The sequence below is a fragment of the Labrus bergylta genome, chromosome 3, assembly GCF_963930695.1.
Source record: "Labrus bergylta chromosome 3, fLabBer1.1, whole genome shotgun sequence".
NCBI lineage: Eukaryota > Metazoa > Chordata > Actinopteri > Labriformes > Labridae > Labrus > Labrus bergylta.
The window spans coordinates 18,084,108-18,096,690 of record NC_089197.1 but is presented as its reverse complement, the minus strand read 5'-3'; the positions used below and the strand labels follow the sequence as shown (position 1 = coordinate 18,096,690).

General features: G+C 38.2%; 1 protein-coding gene across 2 annotated transcripts in view; it reads left to right on the top strand.

Moving 5' to 3' along the window:
- gpc6a (glypican 6a) overlaps window positions 1-12,583 on the top strand; it is a 140,715-nt gene that overhangs the window by 110,576 nt on the left and 17,556 nt on the right. The window contains exon 7 of one of the 2 annotated variants that reach the window (XM_020635907.3): window positions 2,164-2,193. The exons of the other annotated variant lie outside the window; for it this stretch is intronic. Coding sequence (XP_020491563.1) covers window positions 2,164-2,193 — 30 coding nt within the window. The remainder of the gene's footprint in view (window positions 1-2,163; window positions 2,194-12,583) is intronic. 2 annotated transcript variants of the gene reach the window in all.

Sequence of the window (12,583 nt, the reverse complement as noted above, 5' to 3'; positions counted from 1 at the left end):
TTCAAGGATAGGTTATTAAAGAGAGAGAACTGATGGCTATCTTAGGGCAAATCTTCTGTATGAGACATTCAATGCTTTCCCAAAATAAAAAGTCTTATTTTGGGGATTTCACTATGAAGACTAATTGAGGCTAAAACATCTTATTAATGAGAGTTTCATGGGAAAAAAATCTATATCCTGCCAGTAAATGAGGCTAAACACACTTCCGTTCCCAGCTAAACTGATTTTCAGACCCGCACAGAACATTATGTTGAAATATTATTGCGGAGGCAGACTTGGTGAAGACATACTGAGCTCAAGGCCAACTTACCAGGGCTCAAGTCCAAAGACCGGGAGAAAAAAAAGGGGGACCCTCAAGGATTCCAAGAAAAATCTTTGTACATCCCCATCATGCAGACCTTGTAGACCCCACACCAAACTCTACTCAGAATTAAAATATTTCATGCAAGAGGTCACAGAGATGTCAGAAGTGCAGATGTTTTTCAGCACATTTTCTGAGGATATATTAATCAGTGTATATCGCTGCAGGAAAATCCCACAAAAAAATGAACTCTGCCTTTTCCCAGATTAAGTGCTGCTCTGAGAATCTGTCTTGAAGAGGGTAAAATAGATCCAACATCCACCCACCACACTTCAAGAGGATGAAGAATCCTTAAGACATTAATTGAGGCTATAAAAAGATCCATTGTAGCACCTCACGCCATTATAACACGGTGTAGGAGGCTGTCTGTGTCAAGCTCCAATATATGATAACTCCGAGCTCCTACATTTCACAAAACTTCCAAAAACCCGCAGCTCGGATCAATAAATCCAAACAGCCTGCCACTGCATCTTAATTACTTTGTTACATGTGGCCATGATGCCTCTCTGTGATGATAACGGCTAAATAAGCCAAGCTGTCTTGTTGCCATGCATTTGGATGAAAAACGGGTAATTAAAACAGACTTCAGAATGAGCAGAGATTATTAGTTGTATACTATTTAATGTACTGAAATAGTAACACACATTTTACAATGGCCCCTTTAACAGAATGTGTTTAGATGTGCAACTAAAGTGTTATAACTGAATTTGCATTTTAGTTGGATAACAACTTCAATGTGCTTGGCCAAGGATATAATTGTATTATTAAATCATGTTTTTTATGTCACCAAATTGTCCTTTGACCAATCCATTTAACAAATGCTTGTGTAATCCTCTGTCCAATTGGTAAATCCATTCATTAAATGCATTATTATTCTTTTGAATAAAAGGCACAATCTTCTGCTGTTGGAATTGTTTGACAGGATTATAATGGGAAAGATGCAGGAGCAGAGAAGCAGGCTTTGTTGTGCACTGTGTCTTCATAAGTAGTCTAATCTTCCTGGCTGTGATTGTTAGAAATTAACTTGTTAAATCAGTACAGCTTTTGTTTCATGGCCAGATTCTTTTTTTTCTAAATGTCATTCTTAAATTTCAGCATATCCTCGATACATGCAGACTTTGTTTTTAAAAGTTATCTAGATGAACCTCTTGGTTTCTTAGCACACTCACAGACGAAGAGTGTGAGAGGGTGGACAAATTACTAAAAGGCAGAAGCACATTTGCAGGAAATCTACAGGTTCTGATTAATATTTCATGTTTGCAAGCTCTCAGACCTGCCTCTTGTAAAAGAACAAATCTTCTAAGAAAAATGGGTTGGGTTGCTCAGGGTAAGACTTACTCATCTTACTCTGTTGCTGCATTTCGTTGTGTAAATGAAAGAAGCAGTTACACTGGAACATATCAGTGCTACACACTGAGTCTCTGAGGGGCTGTAAACTGTTAATTTTTAGAAGAACAGTTGATTGCATCAAATGAAACAAGTGTTCTTATTCGACCCCTTTTGACTTGTTCTGAGTATAATACTGCTGTTTGCAGGCCTACGTCATTGCTTTGATTATATCAGATGGCAGCAGATTTTAAACTAAGTGGGAAAATAAATTCTGAATAAAAAAACGTTGGGGTGCTAAATGTCACAGTGAGATGAGTCTGCTGGTGGATGGATTATTTATGCAGCACCATTTATCATTTAACTTTTTTGCTTTTCTAACTAATAGACATTCTTTTGCCCATATTCTCTGTCTCACTCTGTTTCTCTGATGTCCAATTAAATCTCTTTCTTCTTCAATTCTCTGCTGCTCCCAGAGGGCTGTGTGGAGGACAATGCAACACAGTGTAAGCATTTCATTCCTCCTCTTACTCGCACCAACTCATCTGTCTTGTGGTGTTTTAATCAAGCTGCCCATACAGCTCCGCTTCTTACATTATTCAAAGTTGAACTTGATTGCTTGTTTGTGACATGGCTGTGTTTATTTTCTTTGTTGAATTATTATACTTGTTGGTGTATTTGTGAACTAAGTTGCTGGGGTGGATATTTTAAACTGTTTTTCCATGGTTTACTTTCTTGAACATAATTAGACTGGCAGCATGTTGGGTCTGGTGTTAAAGAAATGTTGTTGTAAATTCCTCTTGGTTTTTGAATGTCTCTCCTTGGGTTTCCTGCAGGGTTTCCCCCACCATTCAATGATATTTAGCTCTGCTTCTCTTAAGTCTTAAAACATTTTATCAAAGGTGTGATCTGCATGTGTTTGCATATTAACCCTGTGATATCCTAGACAAGTGTCCAAGGTGTGTCTTTGACTTTGTCCTAGTGCATGCTGGGATCCTGTTGTGCACCAGCTGTTGCATTGTATAGAGATAAAACAGAGCACGCTCTCTGTCTTTTGCTGCTGAATATTTCTGATTCCACCGACAGGTTTAGATGATGGGCAAGTTTTCTGACCTAGATTTCTGACCTAGTTTTTGCTTAGATGAATGTCTTGGAGTTTTAATCAAATATTTAACTCTGTGGGGTGCACTGGTAGTCTAGCAGTTAGTGCGTGCCCCATGTACAGAGGCTTAAGTCCTTCTTAGTGTAAGGCCAGGGTTCAAATCCAACCTGTGGCTCTTTTCCCGAGTGCTGTTCTCAATTCTCTCTCTTTTTCTCTGGTTTCAGACTCTATCCTATGTCAAATCTCAAAATAAAGGCAGAAAATAATAATCTAAGACTTGTTACGATTGCCTTTGAAAGTTCTTTGTTGATCTATCAATCAGTCAGAGTTACATAAAATTGGCCTCAGGTTAAGGAGGGTTAAGTCAATACAACAATTGAGATTCATGAATAGCCTCATTAATAATTTTTAGCCTTTTTAACCCATTTTGTTTTAGTCTTGGTCTGTTTTTTAATGATCTAACACCTCGGCCTGTCATCAATCTGTATCTCAGATTAGAGTGCTTACAGTACATACCGTCTAATCTTCTTTGTTATTCAGCTCACTGCTAAACCATAGAAAGCTGAAAGAGGTCGGTCTCTGGTGGGTTTATTAAGTCCTCTATAGCTGACTTATGTAATCGCTTCTGTTCACTTCATGTGGACAAGATAATATTGTGAATACAAATCGTTTTGCTGTATTAAGACTCAAAAAAACCAACTCAACCTCTGTGTACTATACTTTGATTTATGATGGTCTGTTTATTTTCTTTGTTTGTAATTCTTTATCTAATGGAGACTAGTTGACCATCACCCATACAGCTGAACCCTATTTGACTGCCTGGTCCTGTTTAATATATATTAATGGTAAAGCCCTACAGTTTTTACAGTTGAATCTGTCTTTCTGTGGTGCAGATTCATTGCAGAGACTAAATAACCTTTTCCTTCTAATTCAGAGGAAATCTTTTCTTAGAATAATAGAGAATTGTCCCTTGTCCGTTTCCATAGCACCATCCACAAAAGGCATCCCTGCTAGAAAATCAGAGAGTTAGCTTTATTTCTTTGACAATTTGTGTGCATAAATCATAGTGTTTTCTTACATACTTACTTGTTGACAATTAAATGGAAACCAATGGTGAGACATGGTTAACCCTAACCCCAGTCATTAATATACTCTGAATGTTATCAATGACTGTTTAAGACATTGACCTCGATTAGATTGTAGTGTGTAGTGGTTTGATACCATTTTTATCCATAGTGGCAGGGCTCTAGGAGATATATTAATGGTCCAATGGGCCAACACTATTAAACGGACTGGACTGGACTATCTTGTGGATTGAAAGTATTTTGCATGGTTTGGTGATTCCCTGACTTTTTCTAGGTTTTAATTTATTTTATTTTTTTTTCATAAGAGGTTTTGAAGGTTCCCTTGTCTTTCATCTGAGACCATCATGTGCTAAAAAGTTTTTTTTTCCAATATTTAAGTGAGAAAGCATTTGTAAAAGATATAGGATATTATGTTAAGTTCTCATAAATTAATGTTAAACTTAACAATATACCTCTTCACTATTACTTGTAAGTGTTAAGTTTAAAGTATTGTTTTGTTCTACTACAGAACATAACCCTTAATATGAAGTCACTTGGTTATTCACTAAAAACAACTTATAGTGTTTAACACACACTGTTGTTAGCAACATTTCCACCACCATGTGTTCCACATTCACATTTAATTTCCAAGGGCGTTGAGAAAGGGTCCATAACATGGGTGTTAAACAAAATTTATATTCTTCATTTATTTTGCCAGTGATAAGCAGATGTCTAATGATATAATTCTGACAGAAATGACTTTGTTCTCTGTCGGCTTAAATCAACATTGCTCAAAGGACATTACCGTCAGTTTCCCCATTACGCAAATGCTTGCAGAAAAATGTGACGAATGCCCTGAGGGAACTCCATCACTGATTTATTTGACCAATTTCTAAGTATTTTGAGCCTCTCTAATGGGGTTGTTTGTTGTTGAACACAGTTGAAATGGGGATGCAGTTGGAGAGAAAGTAAATCAGTCATTAGCAGTGGCCAGGCCTTTCTCCACGCTCCATTTCACATTGTTTAGCAGCATGCCAGGACCAGGGAACTATCTGGCAAAGACTATTTCCTACTGGAGGAAATAGTGTAAAAGAAATTATCTGGGTTTTATTTCTTCAATCAATCAATGTATGTAATTCAGTTTTGAAAGGCACCACATATCTATACTTTAGTGTCCATTTGTTATTGAGGCCACACTATACATAGAGGACTAAAGGGTTTTATGGAGATTTAGGGGAACACACTGTGAATTTCAATGCATGGAAACAAACCCGGAGCTGAGCATTCCTCAGTCTCTGAAAGGGGCTAGAATCACTATTCCCCCATGAAAAGCTTGTTCTTGCCAGAGAATCAGTCACTGAGAAATCACTCCGCCCAGTGCCATTGCAGACACATCTGCCAGTAATGACCAATGGCAACATAGCCAAACTGGTGAAATCCATGAGTCATGCAGTAAAATGTATCCAGTTATACTTCGAATGGAATGCTGCCATTTTCTGCAGATCTCTTCTCCGCAGTGTTTCTAGTTAATCGCCTCGATTTCTGTGCAGATCAGCAGGCAAAAAGAAGAACAAGTGTTAAGACCAGTTAATCGCACTGGCAGGCTAATTCTGTATACTGGGCATGCTGAGTTAATGTTTCAGCAGCAGTAAGAACCACAGGGTGTGAGTGCTGTTGGGGTTTTTAAACTCTGTTTTACTTTGTGCTGACAAAGATCTTGAGAACTATAAGTTTATACTTTGTCATATCAGAGTTTGACTACATCTGTTGGTTATTGAAAGAGTTCAGACTTTACTATCTGTGGCTGTGCTTTGGGTGACATTTTGTCAGTTGATTTTTGAATATGAATGCATTTATTATTATTTTTTCAACACGGTAAGTAAAACTTACATCCATATGATTTTGATGACAGTAAAGAATACAAAGTAGCAACATAAAGTATTGAACTGCAAACATGTATACTTTCCTTAACCCCTATGTTAACCCTCCCCATGGGTCTTTCTCTGAATTCCATTAAAACCAGCACGATATCTCTTAACATTGATATTCAAAGTAGAACAGGATATACTTGAATTATTAAGTCAGTTCTGCAGAGCATCTTCAGTGTTTCAGACACGTGGCGTCATTTGTTCCTAGTAATGTCTAACTGGATGATACTTGCTATGAATAGTACAAATGCCAAATCCCATACAGCAGGATACAATTTCAAAAAGCAGTCAAATTGATCATAAAACACCTTAAGGTATTTTTGATTTTATACAGATGATTTTCTGAATCGTGATTTGACTTATGCAATTGACAAATGGTATTCCTGGAAACTCTGACCAAAGCTGTAGACGATACAGAGCGGTCTCTTTTTCCAATTTGTCAAAAGGGATGAAAGATCTTGTATTGGTCAGTTTACTTGTTTTTCTGCATATTAACTCTAGACTAGACCATATGAACCATAACCATATACTGAAATATGTCAATTCATAGGTTTTGTGAGGGAACAACTTAACTGTCATGATATGGATGTAAGTCTAGGTGGTTTAAGTAGTCATGTGCATGGAGGAAAAGGGCTGTTGAGGCTTTCTTCCTGCAGTGATCAGATATGGAAATGACTCTTCAGTGTAAATTAGATTTAAAAATTGTGCTGAGAGCCTGAAACAAGCATTTTTTTTTCCTGTGCTATTTGAGATTGTTTCACTTGACACCTATTATGATGAGTTTAAATTAATGGGGTGGTATGAACTGGGTTGTCTCACCAGTCACCTCCATGGCTTAATAGAGGGCGATGAAACCGTCCATCCAGAGGTGATTCTGTCCGTCAAAAGAGATGGAAAGCTGACAGAGACTGATGTGTAATCAGCCATGCTCGCTCAACAGAGACCTGTCTGTGAAAATGAATTGGGATTAATGGACATGGACAGACACAACAGATCAATTGGGCCACCCTCTAACTCTGCAGTGTTTAAAGGCAGCTCCAGCACTGTGCTTATCCATTTACTTCCTCACGGTTTATTTAGAGTAGTTTGAACTTTTACATCTTTTATGTGTCTGTGCTCTTCACATGAAACAGTGTTCTTGAAGTGTTTTTCATGCTTGGCTAAGCTAGGGGTGCACATACGATCTGATGCATCACAAACATTGCACTAAAATATTCCCCTTGGACTTGGTTGTCTTGCAATTTCAATGCTCCAATCTCTCACAAAAACACATAATCAAGAGAAAATTGGAAGGAAAACCAGGTTGCAGTACTTGGTATCAGTGTGGCTGTTCCTGCTGAATAAGAAAAAGAGTGCTAGACACATAATGGGCTGCTTGGGGGATCCGCACAGTATGGCACTCTTACAGGGATATATTGTGGTAAATGACAAACCATTTTGATTTTCTGTTGTTTGAAGGTTCCTGCTCCTCTGCTGAGTTTCCTTGGCAAGCTCATGAAGACTTTTGCTGCTCACTCTTCAAGGAACTTGTCTTTATATTTTTTTTACGATTGTATACAAAGACAAATACAAAGACTTCTGGTCTTTGGTTTCTGACTGACTAGAACCCATTGACTGTGTAAAACATTACCCAATGAACATAGTTTATGTGATGTCACCCATTGGTCTCTGAAGAGGCATTTTGAAGCTGAGCAATGACAGGTACCATAATGGAAATGCGGACTCTACCTAACTTTCTGTCACTGATGGAAAAGACAAAGAGTTAGAGATGAGGTCGGCATTTAGCCTCCTGGCAAACAATTAATAGTCACCCGCCTCACAGTCAATCATGCAAATGTATGCAAAAGCCTTATACTTAATATAGTGAAAACCAATGCATTAAGAAAACTTCAAACCACTGTATAGTTTTTACCAATAGAGAAATAAGCTATATCAAACCAAAACCATTTTTGTATCAGGCTGTGAACATGTTGGTTTCTACAGTAAAAATTGGTATTTTAACATTAGCCCTATTGGGGATTTCATGGTTTTTAGAGCCATTTTTAATCTTGCACGAGAAGAACTGCACTTTTTTTACACTTCTGCACTTCTTTTTCAATACTTAAGGTTGCCACCTGGTAGTATCATTAACAAATATTTCAGTAGCCTCATCCCTAAACAGGAAAACAGACAAAGTGGAGACCAAATCAATAGAAAACATAAATAGCCATTCTTGGACCCACCCACAATTATCTGATGACAATGTAGCTTTTTATAAGTCTGAATATACACACATTTGCTTGTAAGTGCAGCTAACTAACAGCTTAGTTTTTTTTTTATAGACCCCATCTCCTTTCTTGCCTTTAAGTTGCTTGTTGTACTGTCACTAACTGTTGGCTACACCTTTTGTCCTCTAACTTATCACGAAAAGTTGGGCTGTATCTTCATCAAACGATAACCAATGGGATCCAAGAATGTGAAAGCTGTTATAAATCACCTGTCTGGCTGTAGCTATCAAGCCTGAAATTGGGAGGTTTGTGCAATATCATTTTCCAACCAATTACATGACACTGTTATGTAGATGTGAGTAAAGGTTACCTGGAAAAATGCCATTATTATCCAGGCCAGTGCCCCAAAAATAAAAATTAATAAACCTGAACCTAATCATATGTTTGTGAGATAAACAAAACGACACAGATCATTTTCTATTTCCAAACAATAATTAAAGACAATTCAACACTTCCGAAGTCACACCAGTATTTACCCACTTATATAGCACACAGTCTGGGAACCCTATTATCTTTTCCTGCAGTGTAAAAGAGAGTAATTTCCCATCTCAAGCTAAATTCCAAACTGGTCCACCAAACCTGGCTGCTTCCCCTCTGAGCAGCTTGTCAGTCGACGCTGCCAGAAAGCCGCAGCATGTCCTGGAATCTGCCTCAGCTTCTGCCTCACTGCTCATCAGCAGGTTTTTTAGCCCTCTCCTGTTACCCCTGACACGGTGTGGTTAGCGCTCCTGCCTAAAGGTGGACGTGTTTGCTGTGCTTTAACACAGCTGAGACTTTGTGAGCTAAACTCATCTATGCAGGCAGGCAGGCGAACTGAAATAAACCACAGTGTGTCCAAGGAAATCCTATTTAGTGCATTATTCAAAGCACGGAATCACAAAATGCAGGGCCATTGTGTGTGAAGTGAGCTAACCCAATTGCTATGAGAACCGGCCGTTTTGTACTGCTTCCCTTTGGTGATTTTCTTACTTTTTTTAAACAAGTCTTTGCCTCTCTTTATGTCATTTGAATCCCCCTGTGCAGAGAGTCTAGTTCAAAACGCAATACCTTTAAGTGGTTCCAGTGGGCGTCCATTTGAACTAGAAACTGGAGAAACCTACAATTTAACCTTATATATTTATAAAGGTTAAATGATCATAATGTATACTTAAGTTTGGTCAGAGCCTTATTTTTTTACAGTGTGTCCTGCAATTAACTGATATTTCTATATGCCAAGTCATACAAAGAATAATTTTCTGCATGTGGTGACACAGTTTTAATTCCCATGCTAAGACAGCATCCCTGTGGTTCTTTTGGATAGTAGTTCCAGTTTGGCTTGATTTACATAAGAGATGTTCTTCACGCAACGTTTCTGTCTGAGAGCTGGATGGTATCAAGTAACTACAATATTGACAGGAACAAATTATCCTCGATTCCCTTGTTTTTGCACCTATGATTAGCCCAAGGTCAATCAATACTGATGCCATCCCCAATGTTAATTATTCATCAATTTCCATTTCTGCTTATTGCTGTTGTGCTGATGAAGAGGTCTGAGCATTTTCCAGTATGCATGGACATTTCACCAGTCAATTTATGGCCTTACACCCCAACACATTTGCGTTTTTGACATTTACAGTCTCCTGACTCATGAGTTCAATGAAAAATCGAACACCAACAGCTCTGAATATTTGTATTATTATTATGTCTTAAGGGTTTGCGGTTCAATGTGTGTGTGTAATGCCTATACAGATTACTTTTATTTCATACTTATGAGTCCAGATGTCAATGCATATATTAATAATGATGCTTTGCTGAATTTTTTAAAAGTGTGACCACCTGATTGAAAAAGTTGCTTCAGGAACTTTTACCTCACAGAGAAGCATCTGTTTATAAAGCCTTTTTCCCTAAACGGCATGTTTACCCTTGGGATGGGACACAAAACCAGCTGTGTATGAAACTTCCATCTGTGCTTACATTAGTCAGGTCATGGTTTGTTTAGCAAGAATGTGCTGCACTAAACCTGCTCGGTACTGATCATTGGTGGTACACATTTACTGAGTTATTATATCCTCGAGAAAAATAAACATGATGCATCAAAGACAAATTGAATATGTGTAGAAACATTGCTAGCGTTCTCTGCAGATGAAGATCAACTTTGATTTTTCTTTTTAACATTAACAGATGCCTCGTAAAAAGCCAGAAAGGTATGACTAATTTCTATTGAGCAGGCATGCTGACCTTCTCTATCCTGTCCTGGTACGGTAACACGACCAGCCAGGGTAAACAACAGCTAGAGAAAGTAGTGCGCAGAGCCTCCAAGATCATTGGCTGCAGTCTGCCTACCATAGCCTCACACTATAACACCAGAATCATCAGGAAGGCTAGAGACATCACCACTGACCCCTCCCACCCAGCATATCACCTCTTGCCATCAGGGAAGAGGTAAAGAAGCATCACCAGTAGAACATCACGCTTCAGAGATATCACCATCCTCCAAGCCATTAGGCACTTAAATATGGCTTAATATTTTTATTATGGCTTGTGTTTTTTTTCCCCGTTACCTACAGTATGTGCTGCATTTCTGTACAGTCTGTTGCCATTATTATGGTACTATGTACTTATGGACTGCCCCACCCTGCACTATGGAATGCCCCCCTACTCTAGGGACATCCATTTGCCATTTGCACTATGAACTGTTCTTCTGCACTCTGGCTTGTGACTCCTGCACCAAGCACTTTATGGACTGGTTACACAACCTGTTTACACATCCTTATGTATTGTGCATTGTGTTTCATTGTGAGGCATATGTGAGGACACAAATTCCTATCAACTGTATTGTTGAAATGGCTTTTAATAAACTTGAACTTTTAGTAGGAGAACCTTTTGCAGCTATTTACATTCTGTATATGATCAAAGTGTGGCCCCAAGTTGACTTTCCTCTGTATAAAATGTAAACCTCGGCTTCCTGCTTGTACAATCTGTCATTAGAACCTGTTCTACTGGTACTCAGGTGTTAGAGAGGATGTTGTGTATTTTGTTCGCCTGCAGTCGGGCCATCTTGAGACCTAATGGAGTCAGTATCAAAGTCTTGACCTTCTGTTATCCATCTTTGATTTTCTGCCTGAATAATAGATTATCTTCTGGTTTGGGAGTCCCTCAGCAGAAACATCTTTACAGCCGTACTTTCACATCTTTTAAAGTGACCCCCCCCCCCCCCCCCCCATAAAAGTTCATAAGTTCATAAATAAATGCAAACATTTAAGCACACACACACACACACACACACACACACACACACACACACACACACAACTTACTAAAGTGCCTTTTTGATTATTAATATTTCACAGTTTTTGCATCATGTGGGCTAAATGGAACAAATATGAATTTGCTCCATTTAGCCAGATTCACCCAGATGAACAAACTATTGCTTCTTAATTGCTCACTTTGGAGCAAGAACTTGTACTACCATGGGACGTAGAACTAGATAACTCAATTAATTAAGTAAGGTAATACAAGGCAACTTTATTTGTATAGTTTCAAACGAAGAAAATTCGGAGTACATTGAAAGCAGTGAAACTGTATCTGTTGCTACACTGGAAATGAATTCCTTCACTCATTTGAGCAAATGAAAATATTAATGCACATAACATGAAAAGTATATTTTATTTTATGTATAAACCTTTAAAGTTGCTGATTTCCACAGTCAATGATACCTCTCAAAAAGCAAATCCGTCAGTTTTGAGCATTAACCATTTAGAGACTTTATTCATTTGTGTGTTGTCTGAGGCATTTCTTAGGCAAGTACCAAAAACATATTTATATATGTTTTGACACCGAGATCAACTTAATGACCAAAAAACTTTTTCTTTTAAACTTGTTAAAAAGAAATCAAATCAGAAATCAAAGAAATGGACTGAAAATGAGCACTTAATGGTTTCGGTACACAGACATTTCTTGATCTTAGTTTGAAGCTGAAGCAGCTCTACAAAGCAGGCTGTCCATTTCTGCTCATAGTCTGGAACTGTCTCTTCAGTCAGAGGGGAACAGAGAGCCAGTGTTGCTGCATGAAAGTGATGAAATGAGCAACAGACCCAGTTGGTTTTGTCAAAGGGCTTTTTTTTGTCTTTGAAGAAGTCCAGCAGGCACATGCACAGGTGTCTGTCGGTCTCAGTTTGGTTCTTTTGTTATTGGCTGCTTCATATTTCTGTCTCTCTGTCACATTTTAGAAGGTGTGATGTTTCTAATCTATTCATGTGCTCTAGCCTGATAACAGCTGACCTTTAATAAGCTTCACAAGACATACGCCAACACCTTGATGCTAAATCCTAATTAACTATCATTTTTCCTCCATTTGGAGATTTTTAAAGAAAGTATTCAATGCCTTGTCAGATGAATCAAGAAACAAATTCTCAGCTACTACTAAATAATAGTGCATATAAACTGCAGCAACATGACTTTGCCTTTGTCGTGGTTGGCATGAGAGGAAATTTCATTAAAAACACAGTATGTAAATTCTGCCGCCAGGGGGCTGATATCTTAAACAATAACAAAAG